The 27,683-nt window shown below is 43.4% G+C and overlaps 1 protein-coding gene across 1 annotated transcript in view; it reads left to right on the top strand.

Annotated features, from left to right (window-relative positions):
• Positions 1-27,683, top strand: part of NCALD (neurocalcin delta) — a 277,236-nt gene that overhangs the window by 175,962 nt on the left and 73,591 nt on the right. Inside the window, exon 2 of the mRNA XM_086966067.1 lies at positions 15,182-15,578. Within this exon, the coding sequence (XP_086822193.1) occupies positions 15,201-15,578 (378 nt within the window). The 5' untranslated portion in view covers positions 15,182-15,200. The remainder of the gene's footprint in view (positions 1-15,181; positions 15,579-27,683) is intronic.

Genomic DNA, 27,683 nt, shown 5'->3' with positions numbered 1-27,683 from the left:
AGGATTTTACTACGTGAATAGTTTTAGGATTGTTGACATTTTGCAGCACTGTAGGGAGTAGATGCAAGGGAATGCAACCAGACAGGCGATGAACAGACTGAACAGTCCGCGAAGAGTGCCAAGTTTTTGCTTTACCTCAGAGGTGCCTTTGTTCTGATTCTCGACTGCTGGTCATCACACTTCCAAGCAGATCTCGTGGGAGTAACCAAGAGATTCCTCATGCCCTCGGGAAGGGTTGCTGAAGCACTTATTCTTGGAGCAGTTCACAATTAAGTAGACCAGGGAATTGAAATTAGAACAAAGTATGCAAATGTGATTTTAATGTAAAGATTATGGACCTAATTTTAAAATCGAACTGATCTCAAAGGGGCATAGAATTAGGGAAGCCGTGTAGGATAACAGTAGTTCTAAAGTGTGCAACCAGACGTTTAGACGTATCGTTGTTGTAAAATGGTTTTATCGTATTGCATGGTAACCGTTTCATAAAAAATGCGCACAAATAGTTACTGCAGATAGCAAGCGACTCTCTAAAAAGAGTTTGACCTCTTTGAAACCTTCTGTGAAGGAATGTGGCTTGAAGATAGTCAAATACCGCCAAGAAATGACTGGGTTGTTCTGCCAACTCCCCTGCTGTTCATTTAATACTAGTGTTTACAAACTTAGCAACTGCCCTATACTTAGTGGAATGCGATGAAAGCTTGGAATCCACCCTGTCAAAGAGGATGTCCTATTGTGCAATGTTGGCTGGCTTTTTTTCCCTTCTGGGTGATAATTATTAGGAAAAAGCATACTGAGTGTTACAAAATTGCAGTCCTCGAGAATAAACTATGTGTAAATGAAGAGATGTAAATTCTGAATACTTACTTCTCCGTTTCAGCAGATGTTCAATGGGAGACCTGCTTGAGTAGTGTGGACATGTTGAAGCGTATTCTTATAACCAGTCTCTTCCTGATACCAGCCGCTGGAAATGTCTGCTTCCACATGGCAGGACACAATGCTTTACGAAGTGTGTATCCAGCTTCCCTACTGTACAGGCGGTCCCACAACAGTGGCCCTGGTCTACTTTTCAGATAGCAGAAAAGCATTTCTAACATCTGAGTGAGAAGGTGTCAAGCAATGACAGCAGGGTAGTCATCAATGATTTGTGACCTGTGGGTACAAATAGGCTGCTATGTATAATTTATTTATTTATTATTTATTTAAGAAGCTTATTAAGCGTGCGGCTACCCCCGACGGGGGTGTCCCGGCGCTGAGACTACAAGTTAATCACGGGAGGGGGCTACCAGGTTCAAAACCATCCTAACCTGAAGTTACAGAGGGCCACAGGCTTGCTTAATCAGAGTTTGGTGAACAGCCAGGTTTTTAGTTTACGTCGGAAGACATGCTCTGACTCGATGAACCTAAGGTCCAGAGGAAGGCTGTTCCAGTACTTGGCCGCCGTCACTCCGAACGTTCTGCCACCACTCCTGGTGAGCCTAAATCTGGGAGCTACCAATAGACGGAGGCTGTTAGATCTCAGATGTCTTGCTGATATAGATAGTTTGAGTCTTTTACTCGGGTAGGCCGGGCCAATTCTATGAATAGCCCGAAAGGCAAGGATCAAGATTTTGAATTGAATGCGTCGGGCGATGGGAAGCCAGTGTAGGTCGTTCCGGTATGCTGTGACCGAATTGCGGGTAGGGATGTTTCCTATAAGTCTAGCTGCCGCATTCTGAACAATTTGCAATCGGTCAATGAGATAGAGGGGGGCACCGGCGTACAAGCTGTTGGCATAGTCCAGATGTGCCGTAATGAGAGCATGGACAATCGTTTTGCGGGACGTCTGGGGGAGATAGGGAAAGATCCTCCTAATCGTGCGCAGCTTACCAAAGCAGGCCGCTGTAACTCTGTTGACCTGAGCTTTGCAGGACATAGTGTTGTCGAAAAGGAAGCCGAGATTGCGGGCTGACTGTACAGGACTGGGAGGAGGGTTCACGACAGTAGGCCACCACAAGGTGGCGGGGGGGCTGATTTCTGGCTAAAAAAGAGCACCTCCGTTTTATCCGTATTGAGGGCCAAATGATTAGAAGCCATCCATGCGCAGATGTTGCCAAGGTAGTTGCGAAAGTTGGAAAAATGGGAGTCTGAGTGGTCTCTAAAGGAAAAGACAAGCTGAGTATCATCAGCGTATGAGACCACCCTGACCCCCCATGACTCAACTACCCTGGCAAGCGGGCCTAGATACACGTTAAACACGTTAAACGAAAGAGGGCTTAAGGCAGAGCCCTGAGGCACACCGCACATAATGGGTTTATCCTCTGATTCAAAGGGACGAAGAAGAACCCTTTGAGAAAGATTTAATCCATGCCAGGGCCATGCCACCAATCCCCAACTGCTGTAGGCGAGTCGCAAGTATGTCATGTGACACAGTATCGAATGCAGCGGACAGGTCGAGGAGGACCAGCATGGCCTCCTCGCCCCTGTCCACTGATTCCCGGATTGTCTCAGATACCTCCAGCAGCGCAGTCTCGGTGCTGTATCCGGATCTAAATCAGGACTGGGAATCGTGCAGCAGCTGGTTAGTTTCTAGGTACAGGGCCAATTGATTCTGGGCCACTTTCTCTAGGATTTTGGCAGGTTTAGGCAGAAGAGATATAGGACGATAATTACTGAGTTGGGAGGGATCCGCATCTGGTTTCTTTAAAATGGGGAGCAACCTAGCTTGTTTCCAGACTGAAGGGAACAGACCACGGGCCAAGGAAGAGTTCCAAATGGAAAGGAGAGGGTTGATTACCGGGGCGAGATTACCCATCACTTTGGCAGGGACTGGGTCTAATGGAGATCCTGACTTAACCTGGGTTAGTTGTTTCATGGCTGTATCTGGCGTCAGCTCATCAAAAAAAATAAGTGAGCAATGCTGGGGGTATGACTCTTCAGACCGAGGACTAGAAGGTGGGGAATCAAAGGAGGAAGATAATTTAATAATTTTTTCCTGAAAAAAATTCGAAAGTCCATTACAAAGGGCTTGAGTGGGGGAACTCTGGGTTTTCAAAGCAGGTGGGTTCACAAAATCTTTCACAATTGTGAAGAGAGTTTTGGAAGAATTCTCAGCCAGTTTAATAAGTTTTGAGAAGTAAGCTCATCGTGGAACGTTTAAGTTTTTGAAATTTATTCAGGGCCGTCTTATAGGCTAATTTGGTAGAGGGTCATAAGACTGGCGCCATTTACGTTCCAGCTGTTTGCACCTACTCTTTTCCTCTCGCAACATGGGGGAGAACCAAGGAGCAGACCGGCGAGATCTAGAGGAAGTAATAGTAGCTAATGGGGAAATGGAATCTAGTGCAGAGGTAAGGGCAGAGTTATATCTCACAACTTCCTCATTAAGATCTTCATTTGAATTAAACTGATAGAGGAAACAAGGGTCAATGGTCTCACAAGTAACTTTAGACCATTTGCGACCACTATCTCTGTTGATTGAGGAGGGAAGGGGCAGGGAAGGAATAGCGATTTCAAAAGGGAGAAGAAAATGGTCTGACCATGTGAGGGGTAGAGAAGGAAGGGAGGTTATGCCGGGGTGATTCGAGAAAATAAGATCAAGTGTATGTCCCGCTTTGTGGGTAGGGCCCTTAATTAATTGGGACAGAGTTAATCCTTGTAAGGTTTCGAGAAGAAAGGATGCTTGTGCACAGGAGGGGTTATCGACATGTGGTGGTTCTTTCATTCTCCACTTGTGAATGGGTGTCTGTGGTTTCCACCTCAACCTGCCCCGATCTATTGCAGCACTTCTGAAGTCCCCGTCCCCAAACACAGTGCAATCCACCTGCAGTAGGTGTCCAAGTACACACTGGTTAACTGTGTAAACTGCCGGTCTGGCTGTGAATAGTGCAGGAAAAGGACTTGCCCTTCGGTTTCCGAACCACTTGCAATGCCTCTCCATCGCTTCCTTATGTTCTCTCTACCAACCTGCTCAATTCTTGCCTCATCTCATTCCCAGTGTCACATCATACTGAGAGCTCTGGCCAGGAGAGCGGTAGCATCAGCTGCATTCATCCTTCACTCACTTGGAGTGAAGCATAGTTCAAGGGGTACCTACATTTACATTTGATATCGCAATTCAGGACTCTGAGAACGGTAAATGTAAAGGAGAGAGAAGAGATCTTTTCAGCATGATGCAAGTAGGAAGTATAGAAAGGTTCTACATGTAAGGGGAGCACTTGCTGCACCCTGAGAAGTGTCCTGAAGGGAATGGATGAACCTACAGTAAGTGAGGAAGAGAGCGGGATGGACAAGAAAGAAAGCAAAAACAAAGACCTCACCTGACACGAATGGGCATATTATTAGCTCGGCACATTGGTATATGCTCTCCCCCTTATACTACCCCATCTCAGTTTCTACCTTGGTACAACTTTCCGTGTGAGAATGTGTGTATGTGCTTGTGTGTGTAGTCTCTCTTTGTGTGGCTTTCTGCTTCTGTCCATGGATCAATGTTGTTATGTGCATATGTATGGAAGCAGACGTGCCTGTTAAGGAGTGATGAGGCCCAACTTGTTGTCTTTGTCAGTGTTGGTTTATTTTGCCAATGGAAGGTTTGGCATTACTCAAAGTTGGGCTGCTCAAGTTCAGACCCGAGCCCCAGGGGTTCATAGGTTTTACATCTGTAGCTTTCCATGAGTGTGTGTAGGGTTTTGTCCTCCTGCAGAAATGAGAAGAGTTATAAAATAACAGCTGTACACCTGTAGGTAAGTGACTGTTGGTTTACACCACTTCATCTCTTTTCCTTTGTTATTTGTGATATGCTATACAGTTGACTTTCAGGAATGCATTACCTGCAGAGTAAAGATTGATTCAGTTTCAGTACCATCTATGCAAAAGACAGTAGCCAGGTGTTTAAAGATTTTCAACTCTTTTTGCAGAAAACAGATCCTATCTCACCTCCCCTCTCTAAAACAAGCATTGGAAATGCAATAGGTCTCGCATTAGGAAAGTTTGAGCTACTGGTATTGTAAATGGCACTTTTTTTATTTATGTGTTGGTTTTGAAAGTAGCAAAATTAATAGCTTTGTCAGTTACAATGTCAATAGTTTTAACTTATACAAATGTGACACCTATAGCATTTGTAATGTGATGTGTGTTGTATTTACGTGACTTAGATGTCTTGATATAACAATGGCTTTTAATTTTGTAAATAATTAATACTTAAATAAAAGTTATTGTAATTTATAATGGCAATAGCTTAAACGTTTGTAAATAACTTTTGGGAAGATTATGTTCAGTGTATTTTATTGTGACGAAAATCCAAGAACATTGCATTTGCACCTACACACACACACACATAGATGTGGAGGTGGTGGATCTGGGGGATATGGTGGGGGTGATGGTGGTGGTGGTGGATGTGATGGTGGTGGATGTGATGGTGGTGGATGTGATGGTGGTGGATGTGGTGGTGGTGGATGTGATGGTGGTGGATGTGATGGTGGTGGATGTGATGGTGGTGGATGCGGTGGTGGTGGTGGATGCGGTGGTGGTGGTGGATGCGGTGGTGGTGGTGGTGGATGTGGTGGTGGTGTTTAAAGATTTTCAACTCTTTTTGCAGAAAACAGATCCTATCTCACCTCCCCTCTCTAAAAAAAGATACCTCGGTCATCTCTTACAACCTTCCTCAACTAGTAATTGTACAAATTGTTACATTTCAGTGACTGCTGCTTTTTTTCATGGGTCTGGTCTACAAAACGTTGTTGCCATGACAGTTCAAAGTGAAGTCTGGTCTATGCCCATCCGCTAGATGTCAAGGAAAGTTGACTGTGATCACTAATTGTTGACCCAGGAAACCAATCTGTGCAACGCTCTCCCAGGTGCTCGATGCTCTGCTGACCTCATGCCCCAGTAATCTTCTAAAACTCCATCTTTACTCTTTAGCCACCTAAGCAAGTGGATTTCAAGATCTGACCAAAGAGCACTAAGCGTGGCACGTAGTTCCAGATAGTTTACACCCATCATATATCTATACAGTCTACATTTTTCTAATTATATGAAAAGGCTTTAGAACTGGTCAGATAATATATCCTTGTGCTTGGACTGAGGGCAGTTAACAACCTTTCATGCAATTGTAGTGTTCTAGTTGTGTTGTATCAGTATTGCAACTTTGCAGGAAGAACATACAATCTAATATGAAGCGCCTGGACTCAGACTAGTTTGGGTGAACTTCACCCGATGCATCCAGTTGTGCCTCCGATCCTCTCAGGGCTCTAATAGACTGAGTGAATCGCGAATTTACAGCCGGCACAGAGGCTAAAGTGTGGCCACATTCAAGCCAGTGATCCTTTGAGTGAGGTCCAGGAGTGTTTCTTGCCGGGGCCACAGCTAGCCACAGATCTAACTTACTGCTCTCGCAGGCTGTCTAGAGATAGGAATGTTGAAACCCCAGGGATTTTAGGTCTGCGCTGCCCGGAAGACTTTTCTGCACCCCAGTAACCTTCTGACAAGCCCCTTCAATTTCCGAATGTAATATCCCTGACTAAGTGGCACAGTCTGGGTCGGTGTATTCATACTTTTAATTTCGTCTTCTGGACATCAAAACTTCATGATGTTGGGGGAGGGGGGGGGCACAGGGGTTTGCAGGGATTGGCCAGCGGTATGGTATCTACTGTATTTCAGAGCCTGGTTGCATTTTAAGGCCCTTGTCTGTGCCTTAACCCTAATATTGAGTCCCACTGTGTGCATTGAGCTCATGTGAAGCTGGATACAACGTGCTGTCTTTTCATATGTTCAATCAAAACCGTAAAATTAACGAACCTGATGAAGGTGGCAAATTCTTGATGAAACATTGGCCCTGGAGTCTAAGTTCAAGTTGATCTCACTCCAAACGAGCCTGTCTCTGTGGTTCCAACCGCCTCCTCCAAAAGGATATCCCTGCAGTTCTTAGTGTCATCTGCATACTATACAAACCATAATTTCAGGTGAATTCTTTAGTTTCCAGCCTGTTTTCGCTTGTATTTACTCTGTTATTGTAATGTCAAAGAACGTCACTTTTCTGTGGTCTCTAGAATTCATATATTCAAACAACTGCATAAATGTTGCCAGTGGAAGCAGTTGTTATCACCACTTCATCCACCTGCTGGAGGAATCAGAGGAAATGTTTCCACTGACACTCTCAAAGATAAACCGTCATATGCAGACCTTATCAGATGTTTGGAGCATTGGGTTTTCATTATGAATAGTCTCGAACACTCTAAAAGTACCATCGGCTCACATGCCTCCACCCACATATTTGGTGTTGTGGGTTGATAAAATCTACTTCTGCAAATTAAAAACCTTGTGCTTTTGTCACAGAAAGCCAAGTCCCCACAGCATAAGTGTGTGTATTTTTTTGTCCCAAATTGGGACGGAAGCTGAATGTGTGCACTAGAGAACAGCTGCTGAGTGCGGTAGGTACAGCTAGGCAAGAGGGTTGCGGCTAGTAATGAGGCCTGCCTTGGCTTCATTGGACATGTGGGGGTGATTCAGAATTGTTTCGTCCCAGGACAGTGTGTGTCAGTATGTGGAGGGAGCTGGTGTGGACTCAAAAGCTGCCATGGAGTAAAAGATGTAAGATCGCTGCTGCATTGTTGCGAGAGCTTGTAGTGGTTGTAAAGGGAGCCCAGGCCTCCATGATGGCACAAATGCCAGTTAATAAGTAATTGATCAGTTGAAATCAGCATGATTCACTATAGGTTCTTTACTCCGCAGTTACGGTTCAAAATCACAGAACGGTTGGAATGAAGTTGAACTTTGTTTACGATTTAGCTGTTGTGTACACGGTTAGTAGAAAGTCGAACCAGTTTTGTGCTACCATTTGCCAAGGTTTATCAAGCAATTCCTCTCAGTCACAGGCTGGGATGTTGCATTGGGGTGGCATGGGTTTTGTATGGCACCTGGTGTTGAAGCCAAGCTTGGCAAAGAGTGTGCCATGCCAGGATCGGAAGAGGAGGCCTACTGTATAAAGTGCCCCTGGGGTGCAACAGGTGTGTTTGTGCCCCTGGAGTACTTCGGTTTTCAGAAGGGATCACACACGCGTGTGTAGCCATTTCTATAAGAATAACATGAAGTGGTCTGGCACAAGTTGTGACCCAGTGTGATCACATGGAGACGTAACCTCATTTTGAAATGAGCATGGTCCAATGCAAATTAGGATTTTTTTGCCATTGTGCAGTAAAACAGCTGTGGAGTGGCAAAGAATCTGCTAGGAGGCTCACTGATTGAATGAATGATTGAAGGTACTTTTATATAGTGCAACTTTCACTCCAAGGAGTATCTTGCCGCTTTTACGGAAAGAGAGCACCTGACAGGAGAAGGGCTGGCATGAACTATAATGTCAGAGCTTTAGATAAGAGACCACAGTGTTATCTGGGATTCCAAAAATCCAGGTTTTTAAGGACTTCCTGAAATAGGGTTCTGTTTGTGTGTGTCTAAGTTGTGTTGGCAAGTAGTTCCAGGCTTTGGTCCCTAGGGCCGCCAATGTCTTTCCACCTCTGGTTTTAAGATTGAAATGAGGTACATTAAAAAAATTCTCTGAAGATGACCTTAGAGTGCGTTGGGTGGTGTATGGTTTCGTTCTGACATTTAGGTATTCCGGTCCGTTTTTTTTTCTTTTCCATTTTATAAATTATGGTCAGGACCTTAAAAAGAATCCTCTTATGGACAGGCAACCAATGAAGGGTTTTTTAGTGCTGTTGCTGAGGATTCGTCTTTGGGGAGGTTGAGTACCAATCTTGCTGCAGCATTTTGGACTACCTGTAGTTTTCGCAGGACCTTTTTATTGGTTCCTGCATAAAGACTATTACAGTACTCCAGGCGAGATAGAATTAAGGCTGCTACCACCGTCTTCTTGGCCGGCATTGGGAGTAGATCGAAGACATTTCTGACGGTTTTTATTATTTGATAACAGGTGCCTGCCACAGTGAGAGCTTGCTTGTGGAAGGATATTGTGTGATCAAATTTTAGTCCCAGATTTCTCACAGTGTCTACTGTATTTGGAGGTGGAGCCGAATTTGATGCCCACTACTGATAAGGTCTGAAAGTGTTTACCTTGCCAAGCAACATAATCTCTGTTTTGGAGCTGTTGTATTTCAGATGATTCAGTTGCATACAATCCATGACTGCTGTTAGACAGTGGTGACACTTTTCGTCCGCCACTGTAGAATTTTGATAGAGAGTGAGGATCAGTTGAGTGTCATCTGCATAAGCGATGCATTCAATATCATAGGTGTCCATCAGAAAGAGCAGCGGTGCCATATAAAGGTTAAACAGGGTTGGGCTCCAGGCCGAGCCCTGAGGAACCCCTGATGCCAGCCCTTTTTCTCGCGATTTGTAACATCCGAATGTTACAATCTGATGTCTGTTTTATAAAAAAGGATGGAATCCAGGCCAATGCATTGTTCGTGATTCCACTATGTGCGAGTCTGTCTCTCAGAATATCATGAGAGACAGTGTCAAACGCAGCTGACAAATCCAAAAGAACCAGTACTGCATCCTTACCCTGATCCATGGCAAGTTTTAGCAACTCAGCGGTATGCAATAGTACTGATTCTGTTGAATAACCCGGTTGGAAATCAGATTGCTTGGGATGTAAGATGTTAGCTTCTTGCATGAAGTCATTGAGTTGGATGTTAACAAGTTTCTCTGCAATTCTACTAAAGTACTGTAACAATGAAATGGGTCTAAGATTGGAAAGGGTTGTGGGGTCCGAAAGTTTCTTTTTTTTAAGTGGTTTCACAGCAGCAGTATTCCAGCTATCGGGGATTGTTGCTAACCTGAAGGTGGCATTAATGATCTGATTAATGATGGGATTTATAGTGTCCACCAGCGCATGTAAAGTTTAAGGGGGGCATAGATCGAAAGGTGAGCCTGGTTTGCAGGAAAGAATGGCTTCCCTGGATTGTTCTAAGTTGATCTCCTTAAAACAAGTGAGTTCCCTTTTTCCCCTGTGATCTGAACGTTTTGCGTTTGGGGGAGTGTACTCGTAAAGTCTTTCTTCAGATCAAGGATTTTATTATCAAAGAAATCAGCGATTCGATCACATAAGTCCTGTGATGGACGGATTTCCTGATCTAGGCTTTTTGGGTTAGTAAATGATTTTACTATATTAAAAATAGTCTTCTGGTTGGCTGCTTTATTTATTAGGCTTGAATAGAATATTTTTTTTTCTATTTTGATATGCTGGTGGTAGGATCTAAGTGCTGCTTTATAAATCCTCAGGTCTTCTATTTTGTAGTTTTTCCACCATTGCTTCTCTAGTTTTCTGCAATGTCCCTGCAAGGCTTTTAAGCTAGGGGTAAACCATGGAGCTGACCTTTTGATTGATTGATTGAATCCATGGAGCCCATGTGCCCTCCATTGATGCCCCGTGGGAGTGGAAACTGACATTCAGAGGACCCACTGGGAGGAAGTGGAGTCAGTCACACCAGCCTGCTTTGGGATGCCTGCCCACATTGAAATTGAGATTGGATCTCCACATGCAGATAATGGCAGGCTGGTGGCTTCAGCCTCTCACTAATGCGCTTTTGGCACTCCAGGTTTGGGTTTGCCCCTGCTTTGTGAGCAGTGCATTTGCAGTAATAGGGCTCACTGTCCTAATCTGTGCCCGGCAAACCCACTTAAGAACATGCTACATACAGTGGGACAGTGCAGCCTATTTGTAATTCATCCTCACAACTGCAAAGGCTGTTAGTCCCCAAGGCAGCAATGTCACATTCAACCATAGCTGGTTCGGAAAGTGTTATCTCCAAGAGCAAGCTTTCCTCAGTTCCTCGTCAGAAACTGGTGCCTTCGGGCAGAGATATACCATGTAAGTGTAAATGGTCTGGAATCGGTTTACTTTAAGCTCTGGTTTATAGGCCCAGAACATTCCGAATCCATAGTCTTTTAGTTTAATTCAGCTCCTAGTTAGTGACCCACCTGAAGGCCATCCCACAGGCACATAGTATTGTTACTGGTGTAGTTAGCCAAATACGTGCAGCCAAAGTGATGTACAGGTGCAAAGGACAATAGTATTAAAGGAAAATCTGGGGCAGTCTTTCATGAAATCTGGGTATCCTTCCACAATCCTTAAAGTCTTTATTTTATCTTGAACAAAATGACTAACCATTGGGTGCATCTATATGTAAATGGCCTTGACCTTGTAAATGTATACATAGTGGGTATTCTGAGAAGCAGACTTGATTTTCCTATTTATAACCATTGAGAGCTAGTACTAAAACAAATCATTTTTCTGACTAAACATTCAAAGTTCTGATTTCTGCTGTGCTGTTGTGTAAGATTAATCACTAGGTTTCAAGTGTTTTAATCTTTGCATTAAGTGGCAGATAAGATCAGTTTTAACCCTTTTGGGATCCTGGCCCACTAGCCCCCGAACCAACAATCTTGCTAGCTGAGAATATTCGCTCACCCTATCTTGTCCTCACTGACCATTGACACACATAGTTACCATGATGTAGCGACCTGTCACAACAATTTGGAGTGAAGGACCCTGTATGGAGAAGTGTGGCTCAGGGGTTAGAGGCGGCAGACCCGGAAGCTGAGATCGGCCCTGGACCAGGGTTCAAGTCCCCGCCCCGACGGGGGTTGGGCTCAATAATTCCACGGACTCGATAATTCTCACTCCGGTGCCTACTCGACTCACGGGTTCACACTCTGCGACTCTGGGCAATAGCTTGCTTAATCTCCACAACGGCCCCTCGCGGCGGGATGCCTGGCTTTCACCTTGTGGATTCCCTGCCGGGGTATCTCACAGGGGAATACCAGGACGGGTTCCCTAAGCAAGCGCATAGATGCCTGCGATGTGGGCGATTTGCGCTATATAAATACATTTACATTTACATTTACCTCATCAGCACTTGGCCTAAAATGTGTGTAAGGAAATTCATCACTAGCCTCGCAGTAACCTTGACCATCATAGCGACCTGCTGGTGGAGCACCAAGGCCATAGCTTTGTTTATACAATGCTGCCAAATGAGGCTTTCGATCCTAGCCTATTCATACTGTTGGGTGAGGTCTATCTGATCAGATCAAATGTTGAGGGGTTGAGGCTGCAGAGGACACACTGAGCACACTTTCTTGGTAGAAGTGAGAGTTTCTGATGTTTTCCTGAGCTTTTGAGGTAGTCATTGTTGTGAATAGGTAGAGAGTTCCAGGGGAATGGTTTGGTTGAAAGAGTTATTGCCTGCTCGTGATTATTGCTCTTCCATAGGTGCGATGCTGCTTCTTTTGAACATGTTTTAAATTTCCATTGTGCCTGTCTTTGTCGTGTTCTCCGTCAGTGAGGTAAGAAATTGCATTTTATTCCAATATAGCTGTCATATTGGTATTTTCGCCGCACTCCTTTGTGGGTCACAACTTATTTTATTTGAAAAGGGGGACAAGGGGCCCATCTTTGCAAGGACCTGCAGCATGCATTGGTAGTCCACTGACGCCTTCTTTGGTCCGCGTGCCGGCAAGCATAACTAAAGAATAGGGCGAGTGCCCCCTTGTAGCTGATTTCCAAACTCATACATGCAAATAGACCCGCTTTTGGCGGGACACTCATGATTTTTTTTAATTTCAATGATCTTTTATTGTTCTTTTTCCACAACATACAACATAAAACATATAAACATCCGCGCATAATCGTACAGGATGCGGCCACATTGGCTGTGTTGTCGTTGAAACAGTTATACAGTATATGGGTATGGCTACCGCCCCTATCCACTGTTGAGTTAGTGAGGAAAGAAAAAGGAAGAAAAAGAGGTAAGGTAAGAAAGAACTGAGCTAGCATACCGAAGTTTAGTTTCTATATGGCAGAGTCTTTGACCCTGTGGAAGTGTGGTATAGATCTGCTTGTTGGCTTTATTCATGGCGGGTCATATGGGTCTAAGAGCTGGTCCAAGGACGCCCACATCCCCCTGTTGGGCTTTCTTCATGGTGAGTCGCGGAAGGCGGTATTGTCAGTGCCTCTAAGGTACGTCACCCAGTTGAGCCAGCCCTTGAAAGTTGCCTTGGAGGTGTCTTTCCAGTTGGTGAGTACTATTTTGACTGCTGCTGTTATCAGGAGATCAAGCAGGTCTCTGTCTTGCTGTAAGTGTATCTCTGTTGTCATGAATGCAGTGGCGAGAGTAGCAAAGTCTGCTTTTAGTGTGCAACCTGCATCAGACCCAGGGTCGCCAGACGTGCTGGGGTCCAGTATGTGAAGCCAGAAATGACTGTCTGTCTCATGCATAAAATTGCCTCTGCTTTAGTAGAAGTCAATGGGAGAAATATATTTTCTGGAATCTTTTTTTTTTTTTTTTATCTCCCTCTTTCTTCTAAAATGTTGCCATGTATGATTACTCCCCTTTCTTTTCTACTTTTGTTGTATGCTTTTACAGTAGGTGTACACCCCTGCTCTCGTTTAACTTGATTTGTATAACGTTTTCTTGGTAGGCAGCATACCTCCCGAATAGTCCCTCACTGGGCACCCTCTCTTGCGTAAGCGGTGGTAGCAACGTTGGCTGCATTGGGCTGGATTTTTGGTTTAATTATCACCAACGTAACGGAATCTCTGTTGAAAGCTGGCCAACTCCTCACAACAATCGAGCAGTGTGGCCCAGTCACGGACCCGGAAATAGAGACGCCTCCAGAGCTGGCTGACGTTCAGCTGCTGCGTGCTAGAGGAAGCGCCGTGACGCGGCCCACGCCAGTCTCCTCGGCATAACATGTAGTGCCGTCTGGATGGCCTGCATCTCGGGGTTAGGGGGCCTGCAAGGTTCAACCAAGAAATGAGGACAGGGGGATCCCTGCAAGAGCAAGAAAGCCGAAGGAATCACCCTGCTTCAAAAAGAGTGTTTCTGAGAGAAAAGTCACGAGGTGAAAGTAGGATTTGAAGTTTCTCCTCCCAGCTAAAGGCATGCATGAATTCATAATTGAATGTATCCACAATAATAAATAGGGTAAATGCCTTAATTCCTGCAAATATTTCATTAATTCATTACAATATTATTCATATACAAACAAGTACTTTTAAACTGACTACATTTATATTTTAAAAGAATCACTGAGTGTTTAAGTATATTCTTACAAGAAGACTAGTGAAAAGAAGGTCCTTTCATTTAAAATAAAAGGTAGGCTTGAAAGACTTAAACGGATACGTTAGTCCTGATAATTTACTTACCTATTAACCACTAAATGATTAAATACACGTTTTGTCACATTTTTCATTGCCTACATTCACGTCAGGGTTATTTTTACACACAAACCTTACATACCATGCGCGAGCCCACATATAGTTCAATGCAAACCTAAGCAGCTGATAATATTTCATTGCAAGCCGCTGTGGCGCGAGGGATGGGAGATAGTCATTTGGATTCAATTGAGACAAGACTGCCTCGGTTTCAAACTCCTATCTTCTCTGTACCCGGTTCTTTCTCCCCTTCCCCCGCTTCTCTTCTTTAGCTTGCTGTTTAGTTAGCTCATAGGATCAAAACTCTTTCATTAGCGATCTTTGAGTAATGTACAGTGCACATATTCCAATTCCGGCCGCCACGACTCCACCGTCCTACCTTCTCCGTCCTAGCATAGCGCCTGTGTGCAACCTACTATGGACAGCGCTGCATTGCTTCTCGCATTACAGTAGAACCAAGCACATGCATCACTTGTTGCCATCTTTCTGAAAGAAGCAGTGTTCTACATTTATACAGAGAAGGGCTTGTTCCAAGTCTTGTGCGGGTAGCTTGCATGGTGCTGTCTTTCCTTTGAAGCCTGGCATTGCGGTGCAGCATTTATAACCGGCAACCAATTACAAGCACCAACATGCAATGGGAAAACATCACCGTTGAGTTACTTGCTTTTAGCAGTCCGTGCTGAATTCACATTTGGGGTGTATTTATTTGTTTAGTCAAGCCTTACTACAGGCTGTTCCAAATGTTTTCTGTTTACCTTAAACTTCAAGACAGAGAGTAATCACGTGTTTGTTATGTTGATTTTTTTACTTTTCCCCTTTTAAACGTAACATAGTTATAGTAGAACTTCGAACATGCTTCCATGTGTGTACACACACACTCATATAAATGTGTGTGTCTGTATTGCTGAACATTAAATATGCTTCAGATAAGTTCTGTGTCAGTCTGTTTTTAACACACACATATCTATCTCACAACATTGAGCTTGGTTCAAAAACGTATATTTGGTTAACTTTCCTCTTTTTGTCTACTTGCAGCTAACATTCACAGAACAAGATGGGGAAACAAAACAGCAAATTGCGCCCGGAGGTCATGCAGGATTTATTAGAAAGCACAGACTTTACAGAGCATGAAATCCAAGAGTGGTACAAGGGTTTCCTGAGAGATTGCCCAAGCGGACATTTATCAATGGAGGAGTTTAAAAAGATATATGGGAACTTTTTTCCTTACGGGGATGCTTCCAAGTTTGCAGAACATGTATTTCGCACCTTCGATGCCAATGGAGATGGGACAATCGATTTTAGAGAATTTATCATCGCTTTGAGTGTAACCTCCAGAGGTAAACTGGAACAGAAACTGAAATGGGCGTTCAGCATGTATGATCTGGATGGGAATGGATACATCAGTAAATCAGAAATGCTGGAGATAGTTCAGGTATGTTTCCTGTCTTTTATGTACCTTCATTCTAGAAGCAATCTGGGTGGGGTCAGGATTACCCAATTTGGCCTATGTGTGATACTCACTGTATACGTTGTGTGATTTTATCTCATTGTGTTTCTCAGTTTTGAATTTGTATTTTTATGTATATTTTTACTTTACATTTTTGTAATGTTGTCTATCACCCTCCAACTAACACTTCTCATTGTTTACCTTTTTCCATGCCACTCTCTATATGGACTTGTGGCACACAACACACTGTCTTTTTTTCCCCAACAGAATCGTGATTTCCCGTGGCGTGCTTGTCACTTTGCACAGACGGGCATTGCTAAGTTTGAATTTGCACAGCTCCTTCTAACGTGTTTAGAAACGTTTTTATTTTAAATACTTAGGTGACCTGAATCGTTTTTTAAATTGTGGAAATTGTTATTGTGGATATTTTAAATGTGCGCAGGCTAAACTAATCTAATTTTTGTGGCTAATTTACCTAGAGCGCTAACACGGTGACAAGACCATTATCTTGACCCTCCTGAAGATTAGCGCTCTAGTGTTTTTGTGTTCAGGGGGGGGTTCCTGACTTTTGGCGCCGCCCACACACTTCCTGCCTCTTACTTATCCCACTATGTGACGAACGCGCAGCGGGCGGGCGCCGGTGGCGCGCCGAAGGCGAGCCCGTCTGCGCCAGGACCGCGACAGGCACAGGATTCTCTGCCCACTTTCTTCCCCAAGTTGCCTATTCAGCCGACGCGCTTAGAAGACTTAACCATCAAAAGAGGTGCCTTTGTGAAATAAATATGGAACACTTGTGGGGTCCCATCTCTTGTAGAACATGTTCCTGGTCCATGTCTGTAGTTCCATCGGAGACTCCAACTCCGGTACATCCCACCTTTGGTGACCAATCTAGCCTTAAAGGAGGGCTAATAAATGCTCGATCAATGTGCTGCCATAGGGATGATATCAAGGAACTGATTTGTGAACATAACCTAGATTTCCTCTTCATAACTGAGTCCTGGCTTAATGAGGCGAGCAACCCTGACCTGTCCATTGCTAGAACTCCTGATTACAATATTTTTAGGGTAGACAGACCTAGTGGTAGAGGAGGAGGTGTTGCAATAATTATTAGAAACCCCTTGAAGTGCAACACCTTTAGTCTTACTCATCTTAAAGGCGCGGAAAGCATGGGCTTTTCGATCAAGATCGATGCCTCTCGGTCCTTTACAGGAGGCTTAATTTATCGTCCACCTGGCAGTCCTACTGGCTTTCTAGATTCTCTGGGTGAAGCCTTAGGACAACTGCTTGTGAGTTATCCTCACTTTTCACTTCTTGGATACTTTAATTTACAATTAGAAGTGAAGGAGAATCTACAGGTTTCTAACTTTCTCCAGACGCTTGAAATATTTGGTTTGTCTCAAAAAGTAACTAATAATACTCATCAGGCAGGTCACACACTCGACTGGATATTTTCCAATTTTTTGCATTTAGTTTCCCATCCACCAGTCCCTCAAATTTGGAGCGATCACTGCTTTATTCCATTTGAGGTGAATACGGGGCATACGCAGAAAAGAGTAAAAACTGTTCCCTCTTCTGCCACTAGCCAAAATTGGGCTTAGATTGCAAAAAATAGCCAGCTTAAGGCCTCGGCTCAGTCATTGGACCCTAGTCTTTCCGGTGACGTATCGCAGGATTCCAAAATGTTCCACACCTGGATGCAACTTGCAACTAATAATCTTGCCCCACCAAAACTCCCTGCAAAAAATAAGGAGAAATCCAAAAAGATAAGTGCACCATGGTATACGAAGTCCCTAGCAGAAGCGCATCTTCAGTGCAGAAAAGGGGAAAGAAATTGGAGGAAGAATTATGATCCACTAGCAAAAAGTTTGTATATAAAATATAGGAATCTTTATTTTGCAAACATTAAAACTGCCAAAAGGGCATACTACACAAAACTTATTCGGGAAGCCCAGCAAAAACAGAAGACCGACTTTGATATAGTAAAATCTTTTACCCACCCGGCAGTCGTGAAACAAGAAATCCCTTCTTCACAAAATTTCTGTGACCAGATTGCCGACTATTTTGATGACAAAAAAAAAACGATTACAGGATGGTTTCGTACCTACTGTGTGCCCCAGTAGAGTGAGTACTAGTGGCCTTGTGCCTTCACGGCCGCATACTCTTGCGATGTTTAAGCCTATAACCCTTGCACAAACGCACACAGCCATTGTGTCCTGTAAATCAGGATCACCGTCTGATGCCTGCCCTTCTCACATCCTTTATCAAATAGTTGAGGTGGTTAATCCCATAATTAACCATATAGTGAATGAATCACTTAGCTCTGGGACTGTTCCCCGGGATTGGAAAAAGGCCATAGTTAGACCCCTGATGAAAAAGCAAAATAAAAATCCTTCAGACCTCTCTAATCTCCGCCCCATTTCCTTGCTTCCAGTCCTTGGTAAAATTACCGAGCACATGGTTCATCAAGAGTTATCAAATTTTGTGGAGACACATAATATTTTACACCCTCATCAATCTGGCTTCCGTCCAAAACATTCCACGGAGACGGCTGTCATGGAATTAACAGATACCATTAGAAATGTACAGGATGAAGGGAAGAACGCCGTCTTGATTCTCATTGATTTATCGGCGGCGTTCGATACCATCTCCCATAAAATCCTTCTCGATAGGCTGAAACTAAATGGTATAACAGATGGGGCTCTAAATTGGATAAAATCTTATCTATCGGAAAGAACTCAGACCATCACCTTAGGACCTTTCCACTCAAAGGAGAAGAGTATCACCTCAGGAGTTCCCCAGGGCTCTATTTTGAGCCCATTACTCTTCAACATTTATGTGGTGCCCCTCATTTAGTTAATTGAATCCTATGGGATAATGGTAACATTATATGCTGATGATACACAACTGATTGTATCCCTGGATAAAGATTCCTGTTCGGCTGAACAAAACTTTCGGAACTGTCTCACGGACGTTTTCCAATGGATGAATGATAACTGTTTAAAATGCAATTCTGGGAAAACAGAAATACTGCCCATTGGGAAAAATGTTAACTTTAGTCCCAATGATTGGTGGCCAGAGAGAGCCACTTCGCCTCCGAGTTCAGTAGAAACGGACAGGAATTTGGGCATCCTTTTTGATGCGTCATTATCTTTTGACCACCAAGTAAGGAGTTTGGCCGGTAGTTGTTTTAACATCATTAAATCATTAAAAAAATTCTTTGACTTTCTCCCTATTGATGTAAGAAAATCCGTGGCGGTGGCCCTTATACTCTCCCGCCTTGACTATTGTAATGGTCTTATGGCAGGAGTAAAAAAAATGACATTAAAAAAATTACAAAGTGTCCAACATGCAGGGGCTCGCCTGGTATTGAAACTCCCCAGAAAATCATCGGCCTCTGCGGCGCTTTGGAAACTTCATTGGCTCCCCCTACATAAAAGGATTCTCTTCAAAATTTTGTTTACCTCCTTTAGAGCTTTAAACAACATCGGCCCCAAATATCTCATTAAAAGATGCTCCCACTATTGTCCCACAAGAGTTCTGAGATCAGCAGGCTGTAATTCAGCCAATATCCCCGCCTTTCACCTCAAAACTAAAGGGGGAAAACCCTCAGTGTCTTGGCCTCTAGGGCATGGAATGGGATGCCATAGGAGCTAAGGCTACTTGATCAGGAAAGCCTTTTCGCAACCAACTTAAAACCTGGCTTTTTAACCTGTCAGATGCTTATGTACTCGCTACCATATAGATCTCACCTCTGTTGACCTCCCCCTCTCTATAGCGCCAGGATGCTCCTTTCGGAGCGATAGTTTGCGCTTTACAAATTCCAAAATAACATTAACATTAACATATACTTTCGAGTTTTGATTGTCTTGCTGAACTGTTTATCACCTCCTAACATTAAGAAAATGTAATGATTTTAATACACTAGTGTTACTTGCTTTATCAGTCAATATATTCACCCTACACTGTAAGATAGGATCGCATGGGTTTCCAGCCGTTTGGTTGTAAGAGCTAGTAAGACCAAATGGGATACAGAACAAGAGGAAGAAAGTTTAAGAGGAAGGATTTTTTCAAAATACATTTTATGGTACAGTTTCTCATGCTATAATCTTGAAATATTTCCGTGCCTAGTAAGAGCGTGCCGGTTACATTGTACCCCATATAATAACACCATTATAAACCCAGCTCCATTAACTTGTGACTGCATTGACCCTTGCTAAATGAAAGTAACCATCTGTTTCCTATCGTACCCACAAGTTAAGACCAAGGAGCTTAAGTGTGCCCAACTTATGAGATAGGTTGTTTCACAAGATGATTGGGAAACCAACACCAATATCAAACCAAAAACGTATTGAAATGTACTGCATGTGCCCCTAGTATTGCCACAGCGCTTCTAGGATCATGCAGGCATCTTCTGCACAAGTCCCAATATTGAACAAGTGCAATTAAGTTCGTGCAAGTCTTGGAGGTAGTGTGCTGTATTTTCTGGTGCTTACGGGATTATGGAAGGGGCTGTCCTTTCACATGGTCCATTAACCAGTCTCCTAGTATAGGTTAATTTTTGAAAACGTATTTGTGTAGTGGGGAGACTGTCACTCCAATAAGTGCATACATTAAGTTCGCACTTTCTGGCAGGCCCAAAGACAATACTACTTTCACTTTTGAACAATTTACAACCCCTGACAGGTGACTACTGTGTCTGTACCCTGATTTTCATTAGACTTGGAAGCATTCCGCAGTTTCAGTCATACTATCTGGATAGCAGTTTACGCAAAATCTGAACGGGGGAAGCAATCGATTGCATTGCATCCTATCTCATAGCCTAAAGCCTCACAATGACTTTGCTACCATTTCCGTTACTGCATATAGCGGCTTCATTGCGGAGAGCTGTATTAGTCAAATGTGCAAAATTATTAATTTACTTATGCAGTCTTTGCTTCTTTATCTCTGTGCAGGTATGAGTTAGCTGGTTGACGCTCTGTCCTAATCCGTGTGAGTTTTTCCTATTTGAATCATCAATAAATTCTACGCTGCTGTGCTCTGTAGCTCTCCCTTTGTGGTGTAAATCCTGGACGTTCACATAGGGCCGGATATTTATTTGTCCGCACCAAAAGTTTTTTTATGAAGACTGCAGCATAGTTAGAACTCAGCAGCTTGTCTCCTTACTACTCCTTCCCCTTCATGCAGACTCTTATGTTTTTTCACAAGGTGTTCTCATATTCCATCTCAGCTTTTGCAACCTCTATTCAGGACCTCTTTATTACTAGATGTTTTTATTGGGTTGCTCTGGTGAGAAGAACCTTCGGTAAATGTAACTCATCTGCTTCCTCGTCCTTCCTAAGTTGCAGATGGTAAGCACCAGCAAATAGGGATAATCATTCCTTAATAAATAGTGCCCAGATATTGGCAAGATAAATTGGCATGTTTGTGTTAACGACTCTGACAGTAATTCAGGGTGCAAATAACAATTATTCTATTACTGTTAACAGTGCAGTGGTCATGAAGTGGCAAGAGTACGACAACGTATCCACTGGGATCAGTCTCATAGGAGGAGTAAAATGATCATGTGTAATTTATAGGACCGCCTGGCAGAATGGATTTGCCTTAACCCAAGTCTAAAAAAAAAATGTTTGTAAAACTATTTTAAAATCTTTGGGAGGAGGAACATGTTTGGTCAACTTCAGGAGGAAGGAATAGGGTTTGTTACTTTGCTAATACCAATAGCTTTCTCTGGTGGTAAAAACTAGTAGAGTGCAGCAATAGAGGACAACCAAAGACAACAGTTAACAAAATAGAAATGATTTCAGTGCTCGTCTAAAAGCCAGATGGTTTGCGGAGTTTCTTGATCCTCAGCAGGAGAGTTCCAGAGTTTAGGCATGAGGGAGTGGAAGTGACATCCGCCAAGGGAAGATTTTATTGGCTTGGGGAACACAACAAAAAAAGGGTTTGCCGAGAACAGGAGCATATGGCACAAGAAGGGTCCTTAATACAGATCCTTCTTGTTTATAGATGGCCCTAAGATCTAGGCAGATGGCCTTGACCTGTATTCTTTGCTCAGTTGGGTGAGTTGGAAATCCTGCTAGGCCTCTGAGGAATAGTGAAAGTTTTGCAGGTCATCTGAAATGCTAAAGCCTAGATATGATCCAGTTTGCTAAGCAGGTAACTCTGCTTATATAATCCAACCTGATGAGAACAAGGGGAGACACTACGATGGAATGCTTGTCCAGAGGCAAAAAGCAAAGTATCTTTCTTAAATTTGGCAAGGTCAGATTGCGGAAAAAAAGACTGCTTTAATGTATGCTTGTAAGAAGCGTTCTTGATTAATAGAAACATGGGGACATGTAACTGCTTTCCTGTATTTGATGGAGTTATCTCATCCGGTAATGCAGAACAGCCTTTCGAAATGTAATTAGGATTGAATCCATTGTACTCTTCAGAGCTTTGGGTGAATCAGCTTTGTAGCTGTGTTCTTAGGGTACACTGTTTGTCCGTTCACATTCTGTGTAAAAGTCTATTGTATTTGACTCTCTGGCATAAGGCAGGGGTTCTTAGCCTTTTGACTGCAGTTGACCCTCACTTCATCATTACTGCAATCTGGGGACCCACACTGAATCAATATTGGAATCCTGCGAACCCCACTTATTCATTATTGGAACCTGGATATCCTGGCCTAAGCAATTATGATTTGAATCGCAAAACAGTACTCAGTTGTATTTAATTCACAAACAAATGTGAAAAAGCCAAACTTTTAATCCAAAGGTTGGAGTGTTTTTAAATTCTATTGAGGCAACCTATAGTTTATTCTATTTTATGTACTTGCACTGCTCCCACAATCAATATGAGAATGTCAACTTAATTTTTATCTTCCAATTTAATATTACTTCATACTTCTAACACATTTTAAAATGTTTAATTTTACATTTTGCTTCTTTATTTGTATACCCCAGGGGTCCCCGGACCACAGGTTAAGAACTATTAGCATAAGGTATTAAAACCTCTTTTAATAAAACACAGGATTAAGGTACGAGAAAAGGCTATAAGATTTTTATTTATTTTTGAAATTTTTAGATGCAACGTGCAGTGGGTAGAATTTTGATAGTTGTAACGGCACAGACAGTTTTAACTAATCTGATCAGCTTAGGTTTTATATTTTTGTAGGAAATAGGTTCTATAATAATTCTCATATGGTTTAAAAAACCAGGGTCTAAATTAATTTTTTTGATCTGTTATCTGAAACACCTTGGAGTCTGGCTTTGGAAGCTGTGATAAGTGTTGTGCTTTTCTGCAACAACTACTCTGCTGTAACAGTGTGGCCCTCCGTGCTGACCTGAAGTTCCGTTTTCCCAGCCTTAAATCCTTCAGGGTAAATGGATGAATCGGTACTAGCTTATCTAGTCTAATAAGTGCGATCCACATAAGGCAAAGTTTTGTATCCAGAGAATTTTAAAAGCTGGACATACATAAGTGTTAAAGAGCATTGGTGATCAGGAACTCTGCATCGAATGGGTTCCTTGTCTGACCTTAAAGGTGGTTGTGGCAGAAGGTGGGCACAGTTGGCTAGAAAAGATTTGATCTAAGAGATCACCTTTTCCTGTTTCTCTTTCTCGGACAGACTGTGACCCATGCTATCGAAAGCTGCTGGCCTAGTAATGTCAGGGCTGTGGTATCTCCATTTTCCTGAATCATTAATTGAAAGAGAAACAGACGGCTGACCATTGTTATGCACATAACATTTCAGGGTATGATGTATAAGTCTATAAATTGTGCACAGTACGCCGCACCAATACTCTACTGCAGAGCAGATCCAAAAGTTAATATATATAAGGATGGTGCACCAAACAAAGTGCTCGCAAGCTTCACGTAGTGTTTAAAGTTTCTTTTATTTTTATTCCGATAAAAACCTCAGCCTGAGGTTTTTATCGGAATAAAAATAAAAGAAACTTTGAACACTACGTGAAGCTTGCGAGCCCTTTGTTTGGTGCACCGTCCTTATATATATTAATTTCCCTGAATCAGGTTGATCTCTTCAATGGCTAATTGAAGAGTAGATTCAGTCCCTCCAACCGGCTGAAATTCCAGTTACCATTGGTCGAGTACATTGTACTCTTGAGATGGAAATAAAGACAAACCCTTCTATACTTCTAGATACAGTCTTGCATTGACCTTGGCTCTTGACATAATTCTGAAGCAAGGTTTTTTTTATGAGTTTCAGGAAAACCGTGCAGTGCTCAATATCCTTCAATAGAGCAAGGATGACATTATAGCAGAATATGCTAAGGAACAACATAGAGTGAATTTCCCAGCAGATCTGACAGAGACTCTGTGTATAGGCAGGCTGACGGGGCAGGTCACAGAGAAACCCCTCATCCTAAGGCTCATCTAATGGCTCTTGGCCGTGGTCTAACTGATGTTAGAAGGGCAGAGTGTTTGCTTTCATTTACAAAAGGCTCAAGCATGGAGAAGGCCACATGTGATTCAATTGACAGGTTTCCTGTCCAGGGAGGTGCCAGCACCTCCCCAGACAGGCAGATGCGTATTGGGACAGGGAGGGCTGCATCAGCAGATGCTTTTTGAGACACTGCCTGGGGCACACAAGGTGCTCCATGCATAGCCCAGTTCAAACCAGTTGCTGGGACACTCCAGCCCTAGCTCTGGTGCGAAACTGGACAAAGGGAAAGGGGTGTAACCACCCCCTTCTCAGGTCCACCCATTGGAGGGACTTAGGCAGGTAATCCAGTCCCTTAGCTTAGTATAAGTATAGGAGCTGTGTCCCCAGGACTTTAGATTATCCTGGAAAGAAACTTTGATACATAACTCTTGGACCTTCGACATTCTATTCTGACTAGAAGACGGAAGACATCTCCCTTGTGGTCAAGGAGTGACCACCCTGTGCAAACAGGCACCACCAGTAACTTGCCGTTCTGCTTTGTTGCCGCTCCCGCCGGAACCCGAAGACTCAGCGACACAGGAACTGGACTCTCAGACTTCTCTAACTCCGACGCACATCCACAGCAAAGCTGAGACCCATGGCGGACACGAGAGACGTGGGACCGGACACCCAGGACATCCTGCATTTTGCTAACAGCTAGACTACCGAGGTACCCTCGCAGTTGTGCATTGGGGTACGAGAAGCCCCAGACCAGAGCGCCATTTGCACCGAAGCTCAACCCTCCACACTCCACGAGTGCTGCGTGGGGCCTGCTCTTGCATTTCAACTCGACGCGTCTTCCCGGTTCCATGCCTGTTGGCTAGTGAGCCCCCTGAAGACTTTTCTTTTGAAATAACCTGCTTTCCTGGTTGCTCCAGGCTTGCTCCAGCTTCCCTTCAAAGGAGAAGTGCCACAGACCTTGCTGGTCTGCAACATGGCCAATCTCTATATCCTGCGTGTGTTGCGGTTGCCAAAGCGTGTTGGGTCCAATCCGGATACCGACACCGTAGTCAACCAGATCCTTCGTGGGACAGCTCGAATCCAGCGCCTGGTCATCATCGATGCCTCCTGGACACTTTTCCTCTGGTCGCCTGCAGCACTTCTTTGCAGATCTCCATAGAAAACGACGACTAAACCTGACACCAAAAGGCACCTATGCACCCGGCTTCCCTGGGTGATTTAACATGAGTACTTCGGTGCTCCTGTGGGTCTTGACTCTAGAAGTGTCCTAGTCTAAAGGGGTTTCATCGTAGTCCATCCGAAAGTGTACTTAAACAGTAACTTTGTAACTTCTTTGTTTCCCATTATAAGTCAATGGTAACTCGCGACTGTGTTTAGACACTGCACTCGTCTCCCGTGAGCCTCCTACTTCCTAACCTTTAGTTGTTTAGTGTAGTCCCAGCAATTCTACAGACCCTAGGCCTGCTGTCTAACTCTCATGTGGTGCTTATACCACTTCCTTAGTATATAGTTTGTGAGGCCCTTAGGGCATAACTGTATTTGTGCAACTTATTGTATGCTAATTGAGTAACTTGTGATGTACTTTTACCTCTGACCTCATAAAGAGTGCAGAGGGGTTGTGTTTAGAATAAATACATATATATTTGATATATACCTTGTATGGTGTCATTTCATTTGGTATTCAAGGGATTATAATTGGTAAAACAGCTTGCTTCACATGCTCTCGGAAGTCTTATCCTATGACTTCTGGTCCATGCTACCATTAGGATAGCTTGTCTATAAGGTTGACTTTACAACCACCATCAATAAGGGTCGATTAGACTGGTGCAAGGTGCTAACTAGACTAGTGGATATCATATGCCAGGCTAACTTCTCACACATGACCTATGAGATACCTTGTGACAATCTCTGTTAAACCCACACTATATGGTTGTTGAAAACTCTGACTTCCTAGAGCTGAAAGATGGGCTAAACCTTTGGAATAGATGAACGAAATAACCTGAATTGTAATACAGGGTCCTCTAGCGATACGTACCATCAGTGAAATGTAAATCAATTCCTTGTTTTGAGTGTTTCTCAATATACATAATTCATCACCTGTAACATGAATACGCATTATTGTTATGCTTTCACTCCTGGCTATAAACATGCGTTTCTCTTCCACTGGCAGTTCCTTAATAGCATGCACGATTTAAATAATATAAACAAGTCTGTACAAGTGGCATTCGCTCATTTGAACAAAATACAATACAGTTTGGAAATCTGGGAGGGTTGACTCTAGTACTAATCAAAGTCTAAATCCTGAATCTCACGTTCCATCCAGAATACGTCTCGGAATTCAATAAGTTCTTCATGAAAGTACAATGTGTTCTTGTCTCCTCACAGGAAGGTTCCGATTGCACCATCGAACTATCTGATTGTCTAATAAGGAACTCTCTCAAACGCAAAGTATATATACTCTCTGGATCCAAGATAATTATTGTGTCTGCAAGTCTTTTTAGTCAAGTGATTCTCTGGGAATTGTAGTGTGTCCTGACCCCTCTTACAAGTTTTTGCATTTGAAAGCATCATAGCTGCAAAGCCTCACACCAAGTGGCAACAACACTCTGCATGGACTGTTGACCTGCTCTGCATTAGAAGACTTGAGCGCTTTTGAAGTTCAGACAAGTGCGTCCCAGTGCCTGCCCAGGTAAGGGCAGGCTCTGGATCACGACAACCTCCTCCTTGCCTAAGATGCTACACCTTCATTTTGTAATGCCATTTAGAATGATGGAGACATCAAGTGACTACCCGTTTCCTTGGTGGTCTCAGGAATGTTTTTCTTGTGCTTCAGTCTCCTTTGATTCTGGTGAAACCAGGGAAAGATTTTTATGAGTATGAATTGCTCCTAGTTTCTCAGCGAAATTGTCACTCGCATGTTTTAGTTGGTTCTTATGGCGGTCTGGTCCCTAAGAACCAGCATAGCAGCTATACAGGCAGGTTAAACAAATATTGCAAGAGATTAGAGGGAGTGCCCTCGTGTCAGTGTTGAGAAGAAAATTCAGACAAGGATATCATAAAATAACGGCATGAGGAGCAAAAAAACGATGAATTTAGGCCCTGATCTCTGTACTGGGGTGAATGTATGACATTGTGCTGCATTCTGTCCATCAATTGTTGTTTTTGCATTTGTCACTCAGAGTAGGACGGGTATGCTCAGACGTGGGTCCCGTGCTCTCCCTGCCACTGGAGTCAAGCTATCCTGGCTGATATGGGGTGAAACCCCGAAACCGGTCCTAGGATGCTTGTTTCCAGTCCAGGGAGGACCTGGCGTGGAAGTTCGGGCTGGACTGTTCCCATTGGGCGCAGAGTCAAGGCTGATTTGCATATGGCTGGGTTCAAACTGGAATGGCATGGGGAGTAAAACAGTGGATTTAGGCCGAGATCTTTGACCTGGGGTAAATGTATGACATTCTTCTGCATCACGTCCATCATTTGTTATTTTTGCATTTGTCATAAAATAACCCCATCATCCACGAGATGGTCTAAAAAAGCTAAGAGTTTGAAATATAGAGATCACAAGTGTTGGGACCACAATGCACTGATAAAGTTGTGGATTCATTTACAATTATTGCAAGGAAAGTATATTGTATTTGTTGTAAACTACAAAATAGGCAACGACTGCCACAGAGTCCTCAAAGCCATAACTTTAGTTTCCTTAGTTT

The sequence above is a fragment of the Lissotriton vulgaris genome, chromosome 4_1 (assembly GCF_964263255.1).
Source record: "Lissotriton vulgaris chromosome 4_1, aLisVul1.2, whole genome shotgun sequence".
NCBI classification, from domain to species: domain Eukaryota; kingdom Metazoa; phylum Chordata; class Amphibia; order Caudata; family Salamandridae; genus Lissotriton; species Lissotriton vulgaris.
The sequence above is the reverse complement of the archived record's forward strand: the minus strand, read 5'-3'. Positions and strand labels throughout refer to the sequence as shown.